This window comes from Falco rusticolus, chromosome 2 (assembly GCF_015220075.1).
Source record: "Falco rusticolus isolate bFalRus1 chromosome 2, bFalRus1.pri, whole genome shotgun sequence".
Classification (NCBI taxonomy): Eukaryota; Metazoa; Chordata; class Aves; order Falconiformes; family Falconidae; genus Falco; species Falco rusticolus.
Genome location: NC_051188.1, coordinates 2,082,373 through 2,109,758, shown reverse-complemented (window position 1 = coordinate 2,109,758; position 27,386 = coordinate 2,082,373). Strand labels below are relative to the sequence as shown.

The window sequence follows — 27,386 nt, the reverse complement described above, 5'->3', positions numbered from 1 at the left end:
ATAATGGAAGCACCTTATCACTTCCCATCAGCCAAGTGCTGGGCGGCCCAGAAAGGGAAGGCTGGAAAAAAGCTGACAAACCTGAACTTCACTATTGGATTGTTAGCAGATCCGTGTCTCGCAGAGCAAAGGTATATCCTATCTGTTACTCCAGCCACAGACAGTTGCAGATGCTTAAAATACTACACAAAGAACAGAGGAAGCACAAACTGGTATTTTTGGTGCTGTAAACCTCCGACTGCCAGCAACCGAAGCTGGGGCCAGAATTTGCGCCCAGACTACCGCATTTGCACCACGGTAAGAAAGTACCTTTTCGCATTCATTTTAAACCTCCCACACAGGGGACACACGACAACTAAAATGGAAAGAGGCGTACTGCATAAGAGGGCTCAAATCCTGTACAGGCAACACAGCCTGCCGTAAAGACGCATCTTGCCTGCAGGATGCCAAGCAGAAACAGGCTCTGATCAAGCAAGGTTTATGCTCACCTCACAAAAGCACCCAAAGCTCATGAGAAAGCCATGAGTAAGAGGGAGAGAGACAGAAGTACCTTTAATAGACAGCAGACATGAGCCAGACAGAATGAATGCAACAGGAGAACCCCGAGCACTGCCGAGATAAGCATCAGAGGGGTCTGAGATTCTGCCAACAGACGCCTATAATCACCATCAAAGGAACCCAGTCCCTCATTCTCATCCATCCTAAACGCCTTCCCATGCAGCCTGTTGCTATTTCCCTCATCCAGAGGCAGGTAATCTGCAGCCTGAGTCACCGAGGGAGCCCCAGGTCCCCAGCAGCAGCTTCCCTCCAGCTCCAACAGATCCCACTGCAAACCTCAACACGCAGTCAGCACCACAACAAACAGGAAGGACAGGAAGGTTCTACCCTACGGACATGGGAGATGCCAGCAGGACAGCGCACCCCTGCAAGCAGCCTGGCAGAGATGGAAACGTAAGCCCGGCAGGCAGGATGCCTCTGTGCTACAGAGCTGTTCCGATAAATCCAGAGACAACCTGTTCCTGTTTCAGGGGAATCGCACCAGGGATGATTTACCTAGGTGAGGCTATGTAGGGCAAAGTTTGGTTCACACAGATCTGTCTGTCTTTGCTGTCGGATACTCGGCAGACACAGATCCTCTTGATGAACAGCCAAAGGACTTTGAATTATGGTACTTACAGAGAGGAGGCCCAAAAAGCACCGTGTCCAGAGCTTTCAGCTGCAGCTTCTGCCTGTGGCTTCGATCTGTCATTTTCAGAACACTTCCCATCATGGTAGCGTTGTTCACTGCTAGCCTGTAAAAAAAAATACATAAAAAACAGAAGTAGGCAGGGTCATATCCATCTAGATTAAAAACTGACCAAAAACTACTAACATGGAGACTACAGGAGGAGAAATACGATGAGCAGGACCTGAAAGCTCCCTGCTTCAGCTATCAGGACAAAGGAAATCCCTTAAATATTGTCCCCTCTGATCTAGGATATCTCTGTGAAAGAGTTCAGCAGCAGTGTCTTTGGCTTTTACTCGCAGAGAGAAGGGAAAAACAAGGCTATGACTATTTCATTAATCCTGACAACCTAAGTTACTGATTTCCTATCAAAACTGATCTTTTGGTGTCCTACCAATCACCAATTTATTTTTTAAATCAAACCTGTACTGCTAGCCTTTGACATCTTATTTTGCAGACCATGTACTGCCTCGAAAACCTTACTTTATTCCCAGTTAATCTCTTCTTCCCAGTCAGTTTACAAATCCCTTTTCAATGGCAATAACCTTTACCCAAAAAGCTGCACTGAGTTTTTCCAAACCTGTTACGAGCTCAGGCCAACTCCCAGCCAGCGTTTCTCTTGAAGAACACAAGGCTTAGAAGTCTCCTTTGCTGGAGCATGACAGGGTGCAAGTTAATACGAGCACATACCAGTGCCAGGCGATGCAGGGATACATAACCAGCAGCCCTTGAGCTGGGATCTTAAATGCTAACGTAGATGCAACCCGGAAAGCGGAGATACTCCTTTGCTGAGCATGATGAACAATGACAGAAGCTCCACAGCTGGACTGAGGTTATGAAGAAAGGCTGTGGCAGAGCCAGGATGTAGCCTAGGTCTGCTCTCTTCCAGATCAGGATTTTAGCTCTAAATACATAGCTTCAGGGGCAGGCAGGTGAAGCCTAGCATACAAACCAGCAAGGACAGGAATCACGACCACACGATTCGGACTGCCGCCTCTCCTTCCACCCACAGCAGATACACACTTGCTTAGGGCTAAACCACTCCCTGCGGAGAGGACTACAGCAAAGCCAAAGCCTCTGAACATAACCGAAGCGGAACGGGAATTAGCCTTGGCTCTGTACGTGCTGAGGAATTGCACACGATGTTATGAGCCGCCTCAGATCTGTTTTTCTCCCTGGCGCACATCCCAGAGGAACACAAGACAATGCAGTGAGCACTGACCTGGGCATGGCATGTCCACTCAGCTGCAACTTTCTGAAGGTCTCTTCGTACTGTGGCAGCTCTACGTAGGTAATGAGCCACTGAACCACCTCGTCAACTGTCCAGTTATACACTGTAGGAGAGGTAGAAAATAAGCAAGCAGCTTAATATTTTAACAACTAAAATCATCAAGCCAGCAACAACAGCATAACTTCGCCAGACACACCTCAACCTATCACTTTCAGCAAAGGAAAAGTATCTGCAAAGTTTAAGCACATTCCTATTAAGTGTGCAGTTGGGGCAGGGGTATTAACTCCTATGGACTATTAGACAAGAAATAATCTCTCTGGGGTACTCCAGGCAACCCTGCAGGTCCTCAGCCTCTACCTGGTTGCTTGCATGCTTATTTTTGCTAATTAGTTCTATACACGATGGCCTGCTACAGATTCAGCATAGACATGATGGGCTGCTACATGTTTAGTCTTAACAGACCCCACTGCACCACGCATAAGGACTGGGGCTTTCCCAGCGGCAGCCTCTGGCAACAAACGTTTCGAGGTGGTTGATTTTATGCTGTGGTTCCAGCTCGTGGAAGAAAAACATGCAATGAGGCCATCAGATAAAGGAGAAGCCTCAGTGCTGGCGCAGGTGATGCTTCACTCTTTCAATGTCACCAGAAGGGCCCAAGGCTGAGATCCTCTGAAAGGCAACGCCCAAAGTGCTGGGCAGGCAAGTGAAATCCCTTCGTTTTCTATCACAGAATCACAGACTGGTTTGGGTTGGAAGGGACCTTCAAGACCATCTATGGGTCACCTGCCACTAAGACCCTGTTGCTCAAAGCCCTGTCCAGCCTGGCTTTGATAATCATACAAGTGATGTTGCTGTCTCCAAACTCCCAACAAGGAACGTTCATCATCCTCATCATGTGCCCAAACCCCTGAAATACTGAATTCAGCTAACATATCTCCGCAACATGCTCTGAAAGCCTCACCCCTTCCTCCAGACCCATGGACCCGTGAGTACCAATCAAGGAAAAGCACATATGGAGAAATGCTGTAGGAACGTGGTTGTAAACAGCCTGAGGAAGTGATTTAGAGGAGGAGGTGGAGTGGGTGCAGCAGCCTAAGGGAACTAGGTGAACTTTTCTCCTTAACTGCCTTACCTGTGGACTTGTGGATTATTTTGGGAGCTGACATATAGCTCGAAAGTCACAGATAGGAAATCTTTGGAAATAAAGCTTCTGCCTTTGCCATAGTTTTGATGCAATTAGAGCAATGGTTTGAAGGCAAAGAAAATCATGCAACAGATTTTTTTCATAGGACAGAGAGGGGTTTCCTATGCTGTAAATTATCAACTTCTGTCTTTGTTTAGCATGGCCTGAGCTCTTGCACCATTTACCCAGGCTCCAGCAACCCAGAGCGCTATGCGGTACATCACCCACTGCTGACAGTCACTACCTCGCACGCTTCTGGCCCAACATCCGTCAGTCCCTCTCTCACACGCCCTTTCCAACAGCCAAGTGGGGAAAAGGCCCATTTACTGCTGGCTCTGAGGGCTGCGGCACTGCCGAGTTTCAGAGCTGCACAGCCACTTCTTAAATGTCAACAGTGAGTTGCCCTACAAATATGAGAAACATCTTCGAGCTCACTCCAGCGAGCTAAATGCCTTCGACGGAAAGATGACTAAGTAGACAGTCAGAGCCAAGCGCTGAGCAAAGGAGAGCAAGATGTGAAAAGGTGTCATCTCTGCATGCGCTTGCAGGGAGTCGCACAGATGCAGGTCAGCAAACGCAACGCCAGCAAACAGCCCTCTCTTAAGGGAACTCCCTGCAGTGAATGGTCGCTGGCCCACAAACTGTAGCAAACTGATTTCTGTGGCCACAACCAAGATGACAAAGGTGAAGCAGGCAGGGGAAGCTGCAGGGCACGAGGGCGGACAGCCCAGCCACCACATGTCACTGTCACAGACCACTGAGAGCCCACCAGCTGGGCAGTGATGGTACCCATGGGGCCAGGTGGCAATGTAAGCTCTCTCTCTTTTTGGCCTTCCATATCCAGAGATCTTTATTTTTGGAAGAAATCACTGAGAAACAAGCTGGCACTGTCAGGCAGCACACTCAAGTGCAAAGATGAGCAGCTCCCCTGCCCTGCATCCTTGCCACAATGATCTGATCTGCTGGTACAGTGGCTTCAGTAGAGTGATACTTACAGAGGGCTTCATCTATCAAATCCAGCACCCTCTAAGAGCACCACAGCCTTTGTATTTTTGGATAAATAGAGGGCGGAAACAGCTTTTTAGTTTACATGTGTGACCAGGAACAGCAGCAGCAGCAGGTAGGAAAAGCATGTGGCTTGGAAACAGATGAAACAGGCATAGCTGCCCCTGTCACCGCCTGCCATCAGACCTCGGTCCCCTTTCAGAGCTGCTTTTCATGCCCACACGAAGGAGCAGACCCTTCCTACAAGCCCAGTCCTACTAGTTTTATGACTGAAGTTCAAACGCCAAGATTAGGCTCCATATGACAGCATCCTTTAGAAACTAGTAATTTATTTTATCAAGTAGACATTAAACATGTATTTTAGATAGAGGGAATGACGAGAAAGGAACAAGAGTGGTAACTAGCACCAACACAAGGAAAACCATTATGCCACAGCAGCTCTACCCAAAGATGTGCCAGGTCCCGTGCATGTCAGAAGCAGGGAGCAGCTCAGCAATTAAGGGACTGGGGAGTATCAGGGGACTTTCTCCTCCACCCTTAATGATTTCTACCCTTTCCCAGCTGACATTACAAAGGCAAAGTCATCTGTAAACAGCCACACAAGAGAATAATTACATGAGGCTTTCCTTGAACACAGGAGACAAAGTTAATCATTAGCATCACCCTTTTAAGTGGTTTGGACACAAATTTTCAACTTGTAGCTGCCCATCTCCATGGGACAGAGAGTCTGGTCCTGGATGAACGACTCAAGGACCATGCACTGAACCACTGTGGTTTCAAACCACCTCTCAAATGCTGTACCTAATTATTCATCTGGTCTTCCTGGGATTGTGACAGACTGTAACGGGCTTACAGCTGTATCTTCTACAAAGTGCTTTGAAAACACTGAGCACGTTCTGCCTTACAAGTAATTTAAAGGCTAAGACAGAAAAATCAAATACAAACAGAACATGACACAAATGAGAAATCAAATCTTTAGTTGACGAATTGATCAGAAGACTAAAACCTAATTTTTCAAGCGATGGGGATTGGAAAGATTACCTGATCTTGAAGGACAGAGGGAAATGAAAGGACTAAGTGAAAGGAAGAGCAAGAGTCAAAAGTATTGGAAGAAAAGATGTTCCAGGGGTTGAGAGCAACAAGACTTCACTGAGAGGAAAGGAGAAGCACAAGTAGAGTGAAGGGCAGCCACTGGCAAAAACTGTCCATGCCACGGATCACAAAAAGACTCAATATACCGATGTGATCTGCATCTACACACCACTCACAATGCAATCAGTAAATGAAAATGCATCACACAGTAAACAATGCACCTATGTTTTGCAAAAGCGCAAACTTGCTACTTTTATACCATCCCCCACATTTTCACTGTCAAGGCACCAAAGATTTTCTTACTCGTACTACTGGTCATAAGATAAAATATCACTCCACAACAAAGCCCAAAATTTGACAATAAGAAGTTTCTTAACTAGAAAGAAGAAAGATCAGGTTTAAGATCTCTCAAAAAGAACTTCCAAATTCCAGTCAGAGAAAAAGTAGAAGTGAAACTGTGCCTTTTCCTGACCGCCTTGGACACCCTCCTGAAGCCTGCAAACAGCCAGTTCTGTAAATGCCCAGGGTGCGGGTCAACCCACACACTGTGGCCAAGGAAGCACCAGTGAACTTTGAAGTTTTTTTCCAAGATTCAGAAGTTTCAGGAAGTTTCCCACCAGCGACTGCACTTCCACCACCTCCCTAGGTTAACTTGCTGTGATGAATAATACCATTTCTCAACACCTTTCAGCTTATTTCTACATCAAATGTATTTATGTATACTTCCGGCTTTAGGACTTAATTCTACCTTCTTTTCACTAGATTAAGGAGCTTTTCAGGTTCAGCAAATTTCTTCTAAGGAAAACGCGATATGTAGGAAAACTCCCATGCAGCTCCACTGAATTTTTCAGATGCTATTAGCCCATAAAAATATCATCTGAATCTGGGTATTTGAAGGAGAACCTGGAATAGGACAGTATTTGGCTCTATTTAATACACATTTATAGGAGCAGAGAAACTAAACAAGAATTTATACCTTTATGACCATACTCAGATGCCAGCATTAACAGTTGGGAAGTACCAAGACCAATGAAATCCTGAAAGGCCCCCCACAAAAAAAAAAGGAAGCTAGAAGAGTACTTGTACAAGGCAGCAAAAGAAGCAGCAGCTTATTTTTCCTGGGAGGTATACACACTGCTGCCACAGTTGTATGAAATCCAAAGCTTCTATCACTTTTATGGCAAGGGGTGTGGAGCAGGCTGTTTCAGTTTGCTTGTTTGTCTTTTACCTTCAGATGTCTTCCAGGCCTTCCAGAGATCTTCCACGCTAATGAGCTTGTCTTCTCCATGGAAGGTGCTGTGCTTGACTGTTGGGTCATGATAATTCAAGTCCTCCCTCAAGAACTAGGAGAAGAATAAACAGCAGGATTATTCTTTGATTCATCTTTTAGAGAGATGAGGAGCATTAACAAAACAGGAAAATCTTTCACCTGTCTTCCTTATTACTACATCCACGGGTTGTCACAGAATAATTTCTATGGCAAAGTTCTAATAACTGAGATGCAGCATCTCTGGTCTTTTTAATCTCTGACCAGAACTACATCATTGTCCTAGTTTTGGCTGGGATGGAGTTAACTTTCTTCTTAGTAACTAGTACAGTGCTGTGTTTTGGCTCTGATGTGAGAACCAAGGTTGATAATGCACTGATGTTTTTAGTTGTTGCTGGGTAATGTTTATACAAAATCAAGGACTTTTTGGTTTCCTGGGCCCTGGCAGCCAGAGGGCTGGGAGGGATGGGAAACTGGGAGGGGGCACAGCCAGGACAGGTGACCCAAACCATCCAAAGGGGTATTCCATACCATATAACGTCATGCCGAGTATATAAACTGGGGGAAGGAGGAGGAAGGGGGGCACATTCGGCATTATAGCATTTGCCTTCCCGAGTAACCGTTACGTGTGATGGAGCCCTGCTGCCCTGGGGATGGCTGAGCCCCTGCCTGCCCATGGGAAGCGGGGTATGATCCCCTCCTTTGCTGTGCTTGCCTGCACAGCTTTTGCTTTACCTGTTACACTGTTCTTATCTCAGCCCTTGACTTTTACATTCCTTTCCAATTCTCTTCCCCAAGTCTCTGAATGAGGGGGACTGAGCAAGTGGCTGCGTAGAGCCTGGTTGCTGGCTGGGGTTAAACCACAACAATCACCTCCTTAGTTCATAGAATCATAGAGCAGTTTGGGCTGGAAGGGACCTTCAAGACCAGCCAGTCCCACCCCCTGCCCCGGGCAGGGCCCCCTCCCCCCAGCCCAGGCTGCTCCCAGCCCCGTCCAGCCTGGCCTTGAGCCCTGCCAGGGATGGGGCACCCACAGCTGCTCTGGGCAGCCTGGGCCAGCGCCTCGCCGCCCTCACGGGGAAGGGTTTCTTCCTCATGTCCAACCTAAATCTCCCCTCTCTCAGCTTCAAGCCATTCCCCCCTGTCCCACCACTCCCTGCCCTTGCCCAAAGCCCCTCCCCAGCTTTCCTGTCGGCCCCTCCAGGCACTGGCAGCTGCTCTAAGGTCTCCCCGCAGCCTTCTCCTCCCCAGGCTGCACAGCCCCAGCTCTCCCAGCCTGTCCCCACAGCAGAGGGGCTCCAGCCCTCTGACCAGCTCCGTGGCCTCCGACGGGCCCGCTCCAACAGGTCCGTGTCTGTCCTGTGCTGGGGACCCCCAAACCAGATGCAATACTCCAGAGGTGGGGGGTGCTCTCAGGAGAGCCGCTGAGTTCCTCTAATACATAACACCATCTGTTACAGACCTGGACCTTTTGCATTTTTCTCTACTTTCAGTTTCAGGATTTTCTTCTGCCACCTTTTTGCTAACTAGCCCTCTGCCAGCAGATTTCTGCCTGGGGCCACGCTACCAATAAGCAAGCCAGCTTAGGAGCTTCAGCCTCTCATTAAGAAAAGCAATCCTTCCAGACATCAAAGCATTCTGCTTGTTCTTTTCCAGCTGACTGCTTTTTGAGTCCTTTACTGACACATCAGCATAAGAAGAGGTCAGAGCACCTGCTCAAGGCGCACACATAGGTACGGCACCAATAATCCTTCTCTCCTGGTACTCCCTCTCTCCTGGCACAGAAATCAAAATCTTCTTATGCCACCTGTGTGTGTCCCCACAAGACAGACCCCATAACCCCAAGAGTATCCATCAAGGGAACAAGGGAGTATTGCTGAAATCAAGCACTCCATTAGGAATCTCCCCATCTCCAATATCCTCTAATAGTTACGCAATAACACAAGCTATAAACCTAAAAATTAAAAAAGATGCATCCTCTTACAACAAACAGCAAATGCTCAGAAGTTTGCCACCAGACTGTGCCAGGTGGTGCCTGCAGGCAGGGTAGTGTAAACGAGATGTGCAACAGGAGCATCAACCCAATAATGCTGGAAACACAGAGAGGAAAAGCCAAATGACAGGGTCCTTGCTATTCTAGTGCTCTGGGGAGAGATGGGCAGAAGAGAGCAGCCCCAGGAAACATGGAAAAAATTAAGGAGGAATCAAGGACAGCAGTGAAAAGCAGCAAGGTCTTGGTATTTACAGAGGGATCTTCAGGGAGGGAGGGGAGCCATGCTGGAGCAGGCAGAAAGCAACCACCTTCAGCACAGGAATCTTCACCTGGAGTCCTGGAGCCACCCAGTAATATGTGAAGATAAAATACAAAAGCTACTTGAGATTCTCAGAAAATAAGGAAGGATATAAACTGCTCTGTATAATCACAGTTAACATATTTTTCTTTTTTATTTATTATTTTAGCTTTTTGTAACTTTGTTCCATTATTGCAAATATACATTTTCAGGTAGGCGTTATCACTTAACCTTTTCCATTACAAAGCCAACGCTGCATGATCAGATAAACAGAAGCTATCCTTGCTCAAAGATGAGGCAAAGTGTAAAACTGGGTTTTCTGGGTTTCAGCAAATCCTCAACGTGCAGACTATCCAGCAAGCAATGGAAGGTTTGCCAGCTGAAAAGCACTTTCTTGGTTCTGTAAGACCTTGTATGTGACTGCATCAAAATGTAGGTCACCACAATCACCCAACGCTGCCAAGTCAACAGTCTCTGCTATTTTGTAGGAGTTCCTGTGTCAATGCGAATTCGACCAGGGATTCCTTTCCGTAATTCACACATCATGCTCGGTAGTGGCAACTCGTCTGCTGTCACATCTAGAGTCAACTGGAAGTGCAGCTGCAAAAAAAAAAACCTGCCCTGCCCACACTGTGCTTTTCTGGCAAGCGGGTAGATACGGGAGCAAAGGAACTGGAAGGGACTGAGAAAAATATAAATAACTATAGATAACAACATATACAGTTATATTTTAAAGGTATATATAAAAGAAAGTATGTGCTTTTGTTTTTATATATATATAGTATTTTCATGTATAAATAATATTGGAGTAACTATAATAATATATTAAAATTTCTGGGTTTATATTTCTATATAAACAATATATAGTTATGGATATATAATATATAAATATATACGTATCTGTAATAAAATAATTAGTTAAGTATTTTTAGTTGCTGCACAAAACTGACAGATAAGCTGAATATTAATATTCTCTGCAGTACATCTAAAGATTTCTGTTCCTGGCATGACAAGCCAAGAAATATTCAGTAAGTATAAATGTTAAATTGATTTTAATACAGTTAGTTCCTTATAATAAATTAATATAACCTAGGCTTTTGGGATTCCAGACTTTTCTTTGAATGGTAATATCAAAAATTCAGCTAAACGGCACAATGGAACCAATTTTACATCAATGGAGTACGAAGTAAAAAAATGATTATTAGATTTGACCTGCATCCTCAAATCAGAGCTGAAACAAATGCTATCTATCTACAGGAGGCGAGGCATTTTCCCTGTAGGCTGAGCGCTAATGAAAAATAATACATCAGTATGGTCTGCGGATATATCATAATTCACACAGGCTACATATCTATCATAATAATGTGCTCTGGTGTGTTCCCACCCCTTTCCATCTCAGGAGAAGATGGACCAGAAACAGAAGACACCAAAGAAAAGTGAAGAAAATCGAATAAATAAAATAATAATTAAAGGGGAGTGCAAGAAAGACTGAAAAGATTTGAGACTGCCCTGCATGCAGGAGGGACTCCTGAGATGTGAGGTAAGCAAAGCACATGGAAACCACAGAAGAAAGAGGATCGCTCACATTCCGGTACCTAACACACGCAACAAGATTAAAAGATAATTCCTTATTTACATCCCTGCATGCATCATCCAGTGCATGATTACCATGCGGCCTTCGTTATTACAGATCTTTTAAGTATGTAACACAATTACAAAAAAAAGAGAAGTCATCTCTAGATAAGGAGATAGTATTTTAATATCAGACAGGGCATGGAAAATATCTGTGGAAGTTTTCACTGCCCAGGCTCTCTACAAATCCATCGCAGATGCTACCAAGGCCACCGACAGGTACCGGCAGCTCAAGCCTGCTGCCTCTCTGCTCTCTTGCTTTCCAGCCGGCTGAAAGCTTCAGCTGTTCTTCCCATCTTGCAGAGGAACATGGAAAAATAGGAAAATTCGGGCAGCTTCAGCAGGGCAGCCCCCTGATGTCGGGGGCTCCTGCCGGTGCCCCCCGCCGTAGGCAGCGGCCAGGTGTCGGTGGGCAGCCATGCCGACCCACGGCAGGGAGAGGCCACGTCGTCGGCCTCCCAGCTTGTTAACTCGTGACCAAGAGGGAACGCGGCAATGTCACCCGGCACTGTGGACTGCACGGCTGCCAACTCCCACCGGGACTGGAGGGATCAGCTGCTGCTCTGTATATTTAGCTCCGGGAGCACAGAAAGGAAAAGTGATCTCTTGCAGCTTTCCTTCAGCACACCATCACCAAAACAAACCCCCAAGGACTCTCTGGAGGGGACGGAGCTGGCTGCAGTGAGAACACCTCTATAAACGAGCAGGGGGGAGGATGGAGGATGGGGCCATCACCTCCTTGGACGAGCTGTTCATGCATGACGCAGCCCGAGAGGCTGGAGAAGCTGAGCTGCACCCACCTGAGGAAACTTTCAAAACAGATTTTCCCTTGGTATCTTCTGGGGAAAAGATGAAAAAGAAGTAAACAGTGCAATCACAGCAAGTAAGCCAAACTGCCTAGCATCGTCTTTGGAGACAAAGGCTGGCTGCTGGTGCCGTGCAGGCGTCTCAGCCCTGCTCCTCTGACCCATGCTAGAAAACAGAGATGTTTGCAGCTGACTGCGAACCCGCAAGCTCTGTATCTGCTACCATCAGACACGTACCACTGCTAGGTGCGCTCTCTCCAACCTCCACGTGCTGCCAACCAGCACAAATCGATGGGAATTCCTGTTGCACAGACTGTAGCACACCCGGGTCCTCAGCAGCAGCAGCACTCAGGGCACTTTCAGAGCCCACGTTTGCACATCTTCTGCATGAACCTTTTTGTAGTATCATTGTGGTGGTTTGACCCAGGCTGGATGCTGGGTGCCCACCAAAACCACCCTATAAAAACCTCCTAAACCAGGCAGGGGAGAGAAAATATAGTTGTATATTTGTAGGGAGCGAGAAGGTGCCCCCTCATCTGCCTCTTCTCCAGGCTAAACACCCCCTGCTGCCCCAGCTGCCCCCATCAGACTTGTGCTCCAGCCTATTCCCCAGCTCCATTGCCCATCTCTGGACATACTCCAGCACCTCAATGTCTTCCCTGTACTGAGGGGCCCAACTCTGAACATGGGATTAGCTCTCATTTTTTACCCATTGGAGGAACTCCCCAAGATTTCACATACACAGGTAACTGTACTGAGCGTGCAGCACACTACGTATATACTAATATATGTATATATAAAGTCACCATGGGACTCCCAGATGTTGAAAACACCAGGCACAAAAACCACTGCACAAAATATCGACCTACTTGCAAACCATTCAAGATCAGCACTTACAAGTGCTAAAGACCCGGCTGATCCCATCCCTGGAGATACCCCTCCAGCCTCAGCCAGTCTGCGAACCCACAAAAAGAAAAGAAGGAAATACAGTCAACCAAGAGTCTCACCAAGTTCAGAGAGAGGCAAACCTGATCACATCATCCAAAAGCAACAGGAGCAGAACCACTGCTACACGTGAAAACCAGCATGAGATCACTGCAGGAAGACTCAGCCTGTGAACGCTTCTTGATGTCAAGATTTCTTTTATAATTTAACAGGTTTCTGTATATAAAGAGAAGGAGCAGAATCCGAGACACATAAAAGCCAGCTCCTGCTTATCCTTCCGAAATGCCCGCCCATGGGAGACCACCTCTGCGAGGGCAGTGGGGTGATGAGGAGCGCATACCTGCACAGCCATAGAGGACAGCTAAAGTATTTTGGGGACGGAATACATCCAATCCCTGCTAAAGCCACCCACTGCAGCCTCTGGCAGAAAATTACCTCCATTTTAGGATGAAAATACTTTTTCTTAGTGTCCTCTGCTCACGGCCGCCCTGGCCCCAGGTTTCCAGCAAGCGCTGGAGGCACTGGTGGAGACCCGAAGCAGAGATTCACGCCCTCTCCAGAAAAAACAATTACAGAACCATTTCAGGATTATATAACCTTTTAAAACTACATTTTAGTTCTCCACCTACCAAATCCCGTGACCAGTATGCTTTTCTCCACTCTGAAAAGGGTGAGGAGTTTGCATTGCATGGGTTTCTTGGTTAAGACAAACTTGATGTTTCAGTGGCTGAAAGCATGATCAAAAATCTGTGGTTCCATGAAAAGTGAGGGTTTTTTCTTGTTTTTTGCAGAAAGTCCAATTACAGGATCTTTGCATTCCGCACCCTGAACCTTTACATCCCTCTCACATCCCTGGATCTCAGCTCATCATCCCTCCTGAGCGCCAACTACTACCTGGGCAAGGGATGCATGCATGCACCAACACATCACGGTGTGGGTGATAAGGGGCCAACACTGACCAAGCAACTGCAGAGCTCATCACGCATCGCTTCCTTCAGTCAGCTCACCAATGTTAACATCTGAGCTACTGATTTTCATTCAAGTTGCAGAAAACTATTGCCTTCAAGCCCTCTTTTCTGCTAACAAGCCTGACCCCAGGATCAGAGGTTGAGAGGAGCCAGGGATTGATCAAAAATAACAAAGGATAGGTTTAGATTAGATATTAGGATGAGTAACAAGGAGGGATTCAGATTAGACTTGAGGAAGAAACCCTTCCCCGTGAGGGCGGCGAGGCGCTGGCCCAGGCTGCCCAGAGCAGCTGTGGGTGCCCCATCCCTGGCAGGGCTCAAGGCCAGGCTGGAGGGGGCTGGGAGCAGCCTGGGCTGGGGGGAGGGGGCCCTGCCCCTGGCGGGGGGTGGGACTGGCTGGTCTTGAAGGTCCCTTCCAGCCCAAACAGTTCTGTGATTCCATAAACCATGTTTCCTTAAGAAACCAGGCTAACAGCATCCGAGAGACCTGTCAGTGTGAGCCTCCATCAGAGTCGCCCCTAAACAGCGGGAGCTGACTTTGGAGTGAGTGCGAAGAGCAGAAATAGATCACTAATTAGAAGATATCCCCGTGAGGGACAGTTCTTTCCTTTTAATCGAGGTCACTGATGTCACCTGAAACTTCACTGAAAACTCACTTCCAGAAGGGAAAAATGCAATGATGATTTAAGGACAGCATAAAGTTGTCAGACAAGATTTCTCCTATAATTAGAACATTTTAAAAATACAGTTACCTGTCTGACTCTCCCTTTCTGCCAGTCAGGTCTTTTAATCCAAACAAAACGCACCCAATAACTTTCCAGAAAGGGCCAAAATAATGATGCAAACAAAGCTCTCAACCCACCAGGGAAACACAAGTGTGGCAGCGAAGAGCTTGCTCTCCCACAGACGAGCATCCCCTGTGCAGGCGTCCCCCCACGCTGTGCTCCAGGCACAGAAACCACGTGCCATGGATGGGTGTTTCAGCACCTGCCTCCACAACCAACATCTGCAAGACCCTGAGACCCACAGTCTCTGTTGAAGCTTGCAAACACCTCTGGAGTAGACATGATTAAGCCCAAGCTTCAAAATTACCTTGGCCTTTACCTCAACAGAGGAAGCTTTTTTTTTTACTTATTTTTAAATAATTTAAGGAATTAATATATGAAAGCAAACAGCAGAGAACTGTGGTTTATCAGGCAACTCATCAACTCAGCTCAGTATCTCTGTGCAAGGCTGATCAGTCACCAACACATTCTGTTCTGGAACTACGTTAAGATGTTAGCTCATTCTGTTCTGTCACAAATCCACTTAGTAAAAATAAAAAAAAAAAAACACGAAAAAGCACCCAAAAAACAATCCCAAGTACATAATCCTACACTAAAGGGAGACTACTTAGAGCGACTGTTGGCAGCTCGGCATTACAAGAGCTTCCACCTCAACATCAGTACCCTCCAGATAGAGATGTCCTGAGGTCCTGCCCCACAGACTATCCTGTGACCCCCCAAGAGGCTCCCCAGCCTGCCCAAGCCCACCTTCGCCCCGTTGCCAGCAGGTCCCCTCAGGTCCCCAGGCAGGGAAGGGCTCGCAGCCTCTCTGGCCGTGCCCCCTGCAGCTGGCGCTCCCCCTGTCCCTGCTGTCGGGGAGGCACGAGCCCTTTGCCCTAACACGCCTTCCTGGCTCATCGTCCGTACCCTTTTCCAAAAAGTTTACGGAAATGAAGCATGCCATACCACCCACTACGCCCGCTCTGAAGGTGGGAGCTTCGCACACTGAAAGAAGAAGGGTGTACAAAGATTAAACGTAAAAGCCATAAAAGGCTTATATTTGAGCCTCTTGCATTCTTTCAAATAATATCTCCAGCAGCTGTCCCACCACCAAAGGCAGGGAGTTAAAACACAATTACAGGGTGCACACAGGGGTTAAAGCTGATAACCTTGAATGCAGAGAAGCCAAGTGCTCAGGCAGTAGCTGGCTCGCCAAGGAAGATTCTCGAAATACCTTTTTCAGTGGCTTCAAAGCCTTTACTGAAAGTTTAATTTAATTCAACTTTAATAAAAGTTTCAAGCTTAGCAGAGGTAAAGCTTGCAACTGTATTTATAGAATCATAGAATTGTCTAGGTTGGAAAAGACCTTTCAGACCACCAAGTCCAACCGTTAACCCAGGACTGCCAGGTCCACCAGATACAACTTGGGGTCACTACAACATTTTGTCAATAGGTAAAACAGGTATCAATACTAACTCACTGCCAGCCACGGAGACCTACCTACATGTGCACACAAGCGTCTACCACAGAGAGCAATATTTGCATATGAAATGCACAGCACACTCCTTGAGAATGAAAGGGAAACCAGGGAAAAACTTGTCAATTCTCAGAAAAGATGCATACTTAAAATATTGAGTTAACTGCGAACTGTGGTTTCTATTTTATTTTGCTTGTTTCCTTCCATCTTGAACCCAAAGATGATCATCACAGACCACCTCTGAAAAGCAGCGGGTTAGCAGGAGGGAAAGAGCCATCACAACAACCACCACAGAGATGTCCTTGTTTTCATTTACAAGTCAGACGTGCACCATCTCGCTGTGATGCATGCTTCCCAGCGAGCCCCTGCGAGGAGAAGCACCTCTGCTCCTGCCCGTGTGCCATTGGGCCATCCTGGCTGCACCTGGCCAGTGACTCACCACAGTCACCGCTCCTTGGGGTTTTGGTGTTTGACAGGCTCGGCTTAAACACCGTCTGCCTTTGCCAGCCTGCGGGTTTCCTCCTCCCGCCAGCAAAATCCCACACTAGAGCAGGCACTGACAGTCAGAACACATTTCTCATGGCAGAGCCTGGTGCTGGGCTGCACTTGGGGCTGGAAGGAGAAGGATGGGTTTGTTGGCAGCATTTTAATGCCCAGGTAAATTATAGGAAGGAAGCCATTTAATACAGGCTGTCTCAATTAGCCACAACAAACTTTTAGAAAAAACATAAGACTTCTTAGATTAAAAAAAATCCACATTTATCCACTTCTTCAAACTACCCATGTCCAACCATCAACAGCAGACGGAAGAGAAAAAAAGCTTTTTCCATTAAACAACAGAAACACCATCATCTCCTTCCTTCCTAAGGAGAACCACCACCTTTTGCTGGGAAGCTTGTGACAACTGCAAAATTCCCCCAAATACAATTCAGACACAAAAAGAGCTCAGAACATGACACTAGAGATGCCAGAAGCAGTGAGGGGTGCAGCGGTGGCTGCGGTGACCCCAGAAGAGCCCCTGGGCGCTGGTGAGGGCTAACCCATGACATAAGGGCATGCGGGGTGTCTGCACTCCGCTTCCCTGCAGAGCGGATCTCAGGGAAGGGAGCCAGGGATCAACACGACAACGAACCCCACTCAGATGAGCAGGGCGAGGTAACAGCTGCAGGCAAAAGCAATGCGGGAATCAACGACCCCTGGAAGCAGATGGCAAAGGGCAAGGGGTAGCAACCGGTAAGGGCTGGGGGAAAATTAACAGGAGACTACTGGGAGCACCCAGGAGCGGGGAACACTGCGAGACCCCTCAGCCGCAACATGCAACAGTCCGACCACCAAGTCCAGCAACAGCGTCCCAGCGGCTCTGCTTCTAATGGGCACGAAGGGATAACACACACACACCAGAAGCTGGAAAAGAGCTGCTGGGACCAAGACAGGCGATGGCAGGGGCTCTGGCATGGCTGCCATCCAGCTACAAGGGGTTTGAAGACTGCTGAGCAATGGCAGCAAGGCAGTAATTCTGAAGCCTTTTAGAAAAATAAATTTTATTACTCATACAATGGCAATATCTATACATAAAAGGAACTGACAGTACAAAGGCTTCGAACCTATAATACTGTTACTGACTGTGCAGGAAGTTCTAAACTAGTCCACTGGGACAGAGGGCAAGATTTGCTCAGAGACACATAAAAATTGCTAGTTAATGGCCAACCCTAACAACATACGGCTTATCCTCAATTTAATAACAGGCAAGTAGGATGCGCTGAGTGAATTGATTTGCCTGCAGCTACCCCAGGAGTCAGTGGGAGAGGCAGAGCTGCAGCTCCAAAGCAATTCTGAACTGAGAACCGCCTCCAGAGAACACATCAAATTTTAGGAAATGCAATTGAAAGCTTTTCATTTGTTTTAATTACTCCATAAAGTGGGATTTAGGCAAAGGGAACGGCACTGCAACCCGGCAACAGCCAACCAACACCGCTGGCTCCTCATAAACAGGGTGCTCGGCTCCCGGCTGCTGTGCCATGTCCCTGGAGACTGTCGCTGCCCCAGAAACCAAAGGGCCCTTGTGATGGCTGGGTTCGCCCAATAAACTGAACTGCTGCATTAGTTTGGGTGGGGGATTTAACCTCCCTGGACTGCTATTTCTTTACCTGAGAAGCAGAAATAACACACCCTAGAGAAGGGCTATGAGGACAGCGGCTCTCAGGACAGCTGTCACACGCCTTCAGTTTGCCATCTGCATCAGAATGGGTGCAAAAAGAGATGCCTTTTGGTCCACAAGCAGAAGGTCACAATTCTGTAAATTCCCAACCCCACAGAGACTATATCAGGCTTTCCCACAAACTGTACAAACACATACCACCGTCTCCATCAGGCAAAGGCCTGAGGATGCATTCAGCAGAGCTCCACAGTGCAACACAGGCAGCTGCCAGCCCCACCACCTACCTCCAGTCTGGTGCACGCTGGGTGCTGGGTCACCAACAGCAGTGATCCCAGCAGCTCCCAGCTTGCCTCCTTCCAGGGCCAAGAATTCAGATCATTCAACAACCCTTGCTCCCAGCACAGCCCTGCCTCAGTTTTGGGACATGGCATGAGACTTTTGTCTCTACCCTTGAAGCAGCTCATGTAGCTCTAGAGCCATCCATTGTCCCCCTGAGCCCAGTGACATGCAGCATGCCCCTAGCTGGGCAGTGGTTTTGCTGTGGATTGAGGGATTAGGAAAACTGCCCCTCTGCTCTGCCCTGCTCTGCTGAGACCCCCCCACAGCGCTGCGTCCAGCTCGGGGGTCCTCAGCATCAGAAGGACACGGACCTGTTGGAGCGGGCCCGTCGGAGGCCACGGAGCTGGTCAGAGGGCTGGAGCCCCTCTGCTGTGGGGACAGGCTGGGAGAGCTGGGGCTGTGCAGCCTGGGGAGGAGAAGGCTGCGGGGAGACCTTAGAGCAGCTCCCAGTGCCTGGAAGGGCCGACAGGAAAGCTGGGGAGGGGCTTTGGGCAAGGGCAGGGAGTGGTGGGACAGGGGGGAATGGCTTGAAGCTGAGAGAGGGGAGATTTAGGTTGGACATGAGGAAGAAACCCTTCCCCGTGAGGGCGGCGAGGCGCTGGCCCAGGCTGCCCAGAGCAGCTGTGGGTGCCCCATCCCTGGCAGGGCTCAAGGCCAGGCTGGACGGGGCTGGGAGCAGCCTGGGCTGGGGGGAGGGGGCCCTGCCGTTGAACAGGGGGTGGGACTGGCTGGTCTTGAAGGTCCCTTCCAGCCCAAGTCATTCTGTGATTCTATGAACTGGGACCTAGAGAACTGCCTGTGACTGGCAGCAGATCCCTTCACCAGTCTGTTTTCTTTTAGCCTCCAAAACTTTGACTTTCTTATTTAGATGCCAGTATCTTTACAAGATGGAATTCCTCACCTGGCACAGAGCCATGGAAACAAGCATCCACTGCAACTGAGGCAACATTATAAATAAACAGCTTTCCTTTTTCTAGTAGTCACTTATCTCTGTTGGTGCTTATGTAAGAAATCAGGAATTTTATTTCTCTTTAATAAAGTTATCAGCTAAAATCTCCCAAGGCCAAGACAACGAAAGAATTGTTCCTTTTTTCAGCAGTATGCATATATGTACTGTAACTGTTTCAGCTGGGTTGGTGAAAGAACGTAGTAAACACTGTAATGTGACGGTGACAGGAGCCAGTGTATTTACTCAACAGTGTCAGAGAGGCTCGATCAGAATTCAGAGGTGCTTCCCAACCCCACAATTAAAAAAGGAATGAACTAATAACAACAATCATGTAAACCAATCTCTTTGTCTTTAAGTGTTGGAGTAAATTGATAATACCTTGTCGGTAGAAGAAGATTAAGTGGCTAAAAAACGCCAGACCAGAGGGAAATCCATACACGCTAAAGATTACAGTACTGAAATGCACCGTTTGGATCAGAAACTTGGCTCAAGATGATACGTTGCTTCCTCTGCCAGACGAAGAGATAGGCAGCCAACAGCCTAAGAGTTTGCACACCTGAATTTCAGGCACCCTGCCACATCAGCAATACCTGTAACAGGACAGCCCTCTGCAAAAGCAGAGTGCTGCGTGGGAGAAGGACAGCAAAGCAGCCCAGCACTAACCTCGTCACTCTCCTCTACGTCCACGTTGCCATTGGCATCATCATCCATCTGCTTGTGGATGTTGCGGACAGCTTCAAAGCTGAGCTGCTCATCTTCGTCATGGCACAAGGGCTTGTCAATGCGGCAGAATTCTGCTGAGGAAGAAAACACCAACGTTAGGTAGCCTGTACCAAAAATATTGTGAACGTGTTTTCTCACTAAGCTTCTTGTGTTTGAAAAGCGCTCGCTGAGCACTGGAGAAAGCATCCCAGTGCTGTCCTTCACAGCAGGAGTATGTCCAACAGCCAGCGTCCTAAGAAATCCCCAACAGCAAAGGGTAGGTCATGGCCTCAGCAAGGCTGCTCTTCTCCAGGTCAACTTCTCACCATTTCCACCGCCCCGGGCCTCCCAGTGCGCTGAGGGCAGGTTGCACAGCTGGGGCTTTCTCCTACCCATGCCATGCCCACCAGTGCCTGCTGGCAGGGGCAGGAGAGGACTGCAGCTGTTATTTTACCTCCTATTTCACAAGCTTCATTCCTCACTTGGAGATTGTTAGTGTTGGCACAGCATCTAGGCAGGACATTTTGAGAGTAAGAGTAGTATGTTTATACAACACATCCATTTAAAAAGTTAGCTTTCTTCCTGATTATGAAATGGATTTCTGTGCCTAGCTATCACATATTTTTCTGTTTCAAGACTAACACTTTAAATTTTGCTGCACGCCTGAGTACACATTAAGTACCAAATGTGGCCGATCCATCTTCCCACGGCACTGCCACGTGGCAACACGTGACTCACCGTGACGACCGAAGACCAACTGCAGCAGAGCTGTCTCTGTTGGTGCAGAGACAATTGCACACATGCCAGGCACTGAAAATAGCCCCCAAAAGTGAGCTCGTTGTATGACACACACTAAGAAAAACCCTTTTGTTTCACAGAGGTTATACCAGATTCACGTAAGCAGATAATGACTATGAATTATCCAGGGGTGACTGCTCCAAGATCGCTGTGCAACCAGTTTAATAGCTCCTGGCCCAGTTCCCATTAGAAAGGTTTCCTGTTCAAAAAGTTCAGACTGAATCCCTAGGAATTTCAGCAGAAAAGTCCAAATTACGTATGAGCTCAAACGAAACTCTAAGATGATCCTCTCAACGTAAGACAAACTTATTTATAGGAAAAGTAGATGTATTTTCTCCTCCTGCTGCTACTACACACACTGTATCTGCTGCAAATAGCTGGGCATGCACTTACCTTGCTACTTAATGATCATTTGGACTATCCACCTCTCTGACACATCTCCACACAACCAGCAAGTACTTGGATTCACCATCAATACAAAAGACTTTTGAATATTAAATCCAGAGAAGTTTTAAAATATTATTTCATTTATTTTAGCACATACTACACAATCCCTATGGAAAAAAGATTCCCAAGAGGCCTTTGGGCTTCCTCTAATCAGAGGTTCTAACAGAACATATGCCACCTACTACATTTAAAAATGCACCCAGTCATTTTCCTTGTGAAATTGAGGACTCGCACTACCAGACCTGCCTGCCAATAGCCCTGCTTTGGTCCTGCCCCTGGGGAGGAACAAGCCCCGGCACCAGCACAGGCTGCGGACGCCCGGCTGGAAAGCAGCTTGGCAGAGAAGGTGCTGGTGGGCACCAAGTTGACCATGGCCAAGGGTGGTCAAGGGTGTCCAGGGCTGCATGAGGAGGAGCACGGGCAGCAGGTCAAGGGAGGGGCTCCTCCACGGAGAGACCTGGGGCTGTTCAGCCTGGAGAAGAGAGAGCTCAGGGGGATCTCACCCATGTACATTAAGACCCGCAGGCAGGTGCTAAGAGGATGGAGCCAGGCTCTTCCCAGTGGTGCCCAATGCCAGGACCAGAGGCCACGGGCACACACTGGAACATCGTAGGATCCTTCTGACTATTGGGAAAGACTTTTCTCTGCGAGAGTGCCCAAGCCCTGGCAGAGGCTGCCCAGGGAGCGTCCATTCTTTGAGATACTCAAAACCATCTGGACATGGTTCCAGGCAATCAACTCTGGATGGCCCTGCTTGAGCAGGAGGTTAGCACCAGATGGACCCCAGAGATCCCTTCCCACCTCAACAAGTCTGATTCTGTAATTTGAGTCTGTAATAGCACCAATCTCCATATGCCTGTCAGTGTTAAAGAGGCATTTGGACAATGCCCTTAATACCATGCCTTAATCTCCTGAAGTGGTCAGGCAGTTGGACCAGATGATCATTGTAGGTCCCTTCCACCTGAAATAAGTTTATTCTGTTCTAAATGTCAGTAAGCACAGAGCCTTCCACATGGAAGAAACCAGACTGATTCCAGCTGGTGCCATGTACATTTATAGATTTCACTTCTGCACTGGTTAAAATAACCCCACAAAAACAACAAAAACCTCCAACCAAACAAAAACCACCACCACCTCCAAACAACCCCAAACCTCCAGAAAACAAACCAAAAAACCCACACAAACCCAAGCTAAACGAATTACACAAACACAACCCCGCTGTGCTTCATACAGCTGTTCCAGGTGCAGGTTTTGCTCCTGCAAGTAGGTTAATGTTAGAGGAGAACACACTGCCAATCTAGAATGGAAACAAAGAACAAATGCAGTGAACATACACTAAGGGAGCAGACAGAAGCATATATACAAATACAAATATTGTTGTTTTGCCACTGATTTACTAGAATTTAAGTGTCCGTGCGAGCCAGCTTAAATATTTGTGATAACACAGTACAAAAAACCCAAACAAACTACAATACCATATAAACATAAGCCTGTTTTCCTACCTTTACCTGTTGTTTTTCCTTACCTCCTGCCCCCACACTAAACACGACTGAAAACCAGCTTTATAATGTATGCATCCCTAATCAGGAGGCTGAATATAGCACTGGGATTTTAATTTTGAGGAACACAGACCAAGGATGAAGATTTTAATATCTGCAGCAGAATAAAATATGTTCTTTAAAGTCACGTTCTGCTTAAAACAAAGTGACTCAAAAAACACTGAAACGGACGTCAGAGCATTAATCAAATCAGACCAAGCTCTTAATTTTGGCATGCAACAGTACTTCCTGGTGTGTTTTCATATACACAATTCAAGATTCAAGGTCTTAGCTACAGATTTTGCACTAGCATCTTTCAAATACTAAACTAATTTTATATACTGATGCACATTGTCATACACTATAAATTGAAAGGGAGTTTTGTGGGGTTTTGTTTTTTAAGTAAGATACCCTGCTCAGACTACCGAGCTTTTGTGCTATGTTCAGGAGATCCGAACAGCTGATCATCATTTAGTGCTTCAGAGAAAAAAAGAGAGCTCCTTCAAGGCGCTTGAAGGACCCAAGAAAATTCCCCTGTAAACAACTGCACCTTATGCATGCATGCTAAAAATTGCCATCATTAAATATTCAAATCCATTAATGCTTTGCTAATAACAATGATTAAGTGTGGATAACTGTCATTGCGCCACACACACCCGCCCTGCGCCCTGCTGCCCCAAGGCCGGGAGTCTAGAGCACTTATTACTTCCCCTAGGAAAGAGCAAAAGCCCTTGAAACTACAAACCAAAAAACCTGAAAAACCCTAAAATTCCATGGCTAGTCTATCCTTTAGAGCTTTTTAAGAAGAACATACTTCTAATCTCCACCACTGCGGTAAAAATTGGTAGATAAGCCCTTAAACCCTCTGACAGCAAGCAGCTCTTCTGGTGCAACCCTCCAACTTCCTGGCATGACTTCACTGCACGCACCCTGATCATGCACAATGTGGATCAGAATGGGTTTTGTTCATACCTAAAAATCTCTCTTCTTCAAACCTGGTGAGCAAACCATCCCAGTGGGTTCTTCAACTCCGGCCCCGTGGCTCAGTGCCACTGCAGGCAGAGCTGCCGGCAGCCCACACCAATGCCAGCACACATCCCCAGTGCCCGCAGCCTCAGCGCTGCTCTAGAGCAGCACAGAAAGCCTTGCCACCAATACATGCAGAGCGTCAGCCACACCACCTCTCCAAAGTGGCCTTTGGTAACCCTCAGACAAACCGCATTTCTCAAGGGGAAGCAGCCGTTTTTGTTACAAAAGCAGGTTTTTAAAAATGGGCTTTCTGACATGAAACCCCACTCACCCTTTAGGGACATGCAGACGAATTGATCTCACAACTGAACGCTGGGAGAAGACATGCTGTACAATCTACCGCTGCAAAATAGCACCGACGAGAAATCAGGCAGCAGGGATGCACACGTGTGCATCAGGGAGCATGGGCCATGTAGGCAACATCACCATGACAGCTCTTGACTGGCTTCGTCCCAACATTAGCTATGGCTGTTGATGCTTTCGACATCAATCTCACCAGAAGAAACTCCCCCTTGCATACATCTGGCTGAGCAGAAGCCCACATTAATGAGTAAGACTCACCCACGCTTCGCTCACCAAGTTGATGTGAGGTGTACCTGCCATGGCCAGAACAGCCCCAAACCATGCTCAGCACCTTTGGGATACAACACACCCCTCCAGCACCCCGCTCTTCCATCCACCCCATATCTGGCCACTTGGGGGGTTGGGTTTTCTTTAGTGACTTTTTTCTAGGACATTCTGATCAATGACAAAATATTTTTGTATCAGAGCACTTCTGCAAGTTTTGACAGGCCTGGGACCAGCATAATTTGGCCTGAATTTATAGGTTTAGTTTCATCATTGGCAAGGAGTTATTATTCAGCACAATCCCCTTCTTCTACCTTCTTTAGTTATGGAAAAAATCCCAGGAGAAAATGTAAAATAGTTTAGCTTCAAAAAAGCCAGACCCAGCATGCCTCCCTGCAGCAGGGCATGCTAAGAGGCCACGTGCTGCTTTATTTCAAATGCAAAGATTCAACAAGCTCCACCAAATTACTTTATATTAAAAGCCATTTTTCTCTCTGGTCCAAATTACCTCGCGCCCTATTGCTTGCTGTCTGTTTATCCTTTGCTGTCTTCAGTTATAAAAAATGTAAAATTACCTAGAACTTAATAAATCAGATTCTTTCAAGTTTTCCTATGATAGCACCACACATAAAGCATCTGTAAAAAACAGAAAAAAATTAAGAAAAGGTCATAAAAGGAGTGATTCCTCCCTCCACTGGCGCATCGCTGTGCCCCAGTTGCTGGGCACAGAGTTGCATCCCCATGCTGGCTCCCAGGACCCAAGCACAGCTTAAGCAGACCCTCTCAGGTCCAGCACAGCAAATACTGTGCTTGGGGCACTAGCCAGAAGGCTCTGTCTAAAGTTTTGGGTTTCTGCATTCATTAGCTGAAGAAGAAGAAATAAGCACTGAAACATGCTGCTCCTGCTGACAGATAGAGAAGGATGACTCGGACAATGGGGGAGGCTACTTGAGCGCTCCTGAGGAGGGAGGGCTGGTGTCCTGCTGCTTCGCAAACCTCAGGAAGTTTATTCTGCGCTAACTCATGGTTGTCCGTGTTGCCAAGAGAATCCACCAACCCTATAAACTGGTGACCCAAACCAGTGAGCAAGCTGAGAAAGCTCTCCCTTTCCCAGCAGGGCTGTCCTCCACAGTTGCTCATTGCCAGTCACCATAGGAAGCTGGTGGAGATCGGGGACACCTGGACTCACGGAGCCTGTGGTTGGACCTGGGAAAAACATCCGGTACAGCAACACACAGCAACCAAAGCAGCAGCCAGGGACAACACCATGGTGTGAGAAACGATGGCAGTTCAGGAGGTGAAGTCAGCACTTCCCTGCTCGGGTGTGCCAGGAAGCCTCTATTATTCCATTACACCTTCCGGGGCAGCAAGAGGTGTAGGACTGAGTAACGGCACTGCATGGCCACAACATCGCCCGACTACTTCACAGCAAACTGGGCGAAGCAATCTTTCATCTGCATAATTTTTGTTGATTTTAATTGGCCAGGGAGAGGAACATGGCAGGACTATTTTAAATATTATTGGATGCCCTAACATTGTTTTGCACACATCTGGTTTTCCTCTCCTACCCTGCAAGAATTTTCTTCATAGTTATTGCAAAATGAGCTCAGAACTTTGGGCCGGGCCTTTTCTGCGATGATTTGTCATGCTGATCTCACTGACAGAGCGCAAGAACACAGGATGGTCATTGTAATTATACCGCCTTTGGACTTGACTTCAGAAGGAAAAATCAGGCTAAAAGATATCTCCCAAAATATTACATGATCATCTCATTCTGAGCCTGTGCTTATTATTATAGCAATGGTTGTAGCAACACTCCAGCAAACTTCAAATTATAGGAAGGGAAAGTCATGTTATTATAAAACAAGAGTGGTTTCGTTCATATTAACACCCTCATAATCACCTAACTCGAGCCCCAAACTATGTCTGTCCATGCAGCCCGTCCAGCCTCCAGGTAAGAAAACACATGTATTGAAGTGATCTCGCCCAGATTTCTTGCAGCCACAAGGAGAACCCCTAGGTATTCTAACACAAATGCTACAAATGAAGCACGACTGTGAAAGTGGCAGAAAGCAATGAAGCAATGGTGGCAAGAACTGACGTGTTGATAACCAAGCAGGCAATCAACAGCAATCAAGCTAGTAAACAGAGAGGAATTTTCTGTTTGCTTCAAGGCCAGAAAAAGCCTGAATAAGGGCACAAGTGATTTAATCAGCAGAAAACTCTGCACCGATAACAGAATGGTCATGAGGTTTCACCAGACAGCGGAGCCATTCCCCTTTGTTATCTCAACGGGAAGACAGACTGCAGCTGCAAAAATACCCAAAATGAAGCAACAAAGACCAGGGCCAGCAACCTTGCCTAAGATTTTTAGAAGATTAAAGCAAAAAGATCATACCCTAACAACCCTGGTCTCCCAGCAGGAGACAAAAAAGACCTATCCAAAAGCCAGATCATGACCTAAGTTCCTCTTGACAGGCTGATAATGTAATGAGGGCTTAACAGCCAGGATGCCTTGCCCTCCCCGCCACAATGATGCTCCATGTCAGGCCATTCCAGATACAAGGTGTGGCACCTCCAGTGAGTGAAGGCCTTGAAATGAGTGTGAAATTGGTATTAAATAGTATCTCCCTCTTCTGTAAAGCCTAGAGATTTTTGCTACAGCAGTTTCTACAAAAAGATACTTGCTGTCTGGTCCTCATCACATGTCTTGGTTGCCCTTAGGTGGCAGACCACGCCGGAATTTAGGGGTGTAGACCTCTGGAGCTGACACCATCATCTCCACTCGACCCTCCCACCCCACCTCTCCGAGTTATCAGGATTCTTTTGTCTCTTCATCCTGCTGCTTTGTGCCTCCAGCCCTGTTCTTTATCTCTCCATTATCATCTGGTAATAGCTACCATCTGTCCTTCCTTTCAGAACCAGAAGTCCCTTTTCAGGACACCCCATGGGAGGGACAGACGGAGATGATGG

At 47.3% G+C, this 27,386-nt stretch overlaps 1 protein-coding gene across 11 annotated transcripts in view; it reads right to left on the bottom strand.

The window, feature by feature from the left end:
* Nucleotides 1-27,386, bottom strand: part of STIM1 (stromal interaction molecule 1) — a 100,878-nt gene that overhangs the window by 41,565 nt on the left and 31,927 nt on the right. For 10 of the 11 annotated variants that reach the window (XM_037376454.1, XM_037376453.1, XM_037376456.1 and 7 more), the window contains 4 exons: nucleotides 19,996-20,129; nucleotides 6,965-7,079; nucleotides 2,448-2,559; nucleotides 1,177-1,292 (listed from right to left, as the gene is read on the bottom strand). In XM_037376454.1, coding sequence (XP_037232351.1) covers nucleotides 1,177-1,292; nucleotides 2,448-2,559; nucleotides 6,965-7,079; nucleotides 19,996-20,129 — 477 coding nt within the window. The remainder of the gene's footprint in view (nucleotides 1-1,176; nucleotides 1,293-2,447; nucleotides 2,560-6,964; nucleotides 7,080-19,995; nucleotides 20,130-27,386) is intronic. The other variant, XM_037376455.1, reaches the window with a different exon arrangement.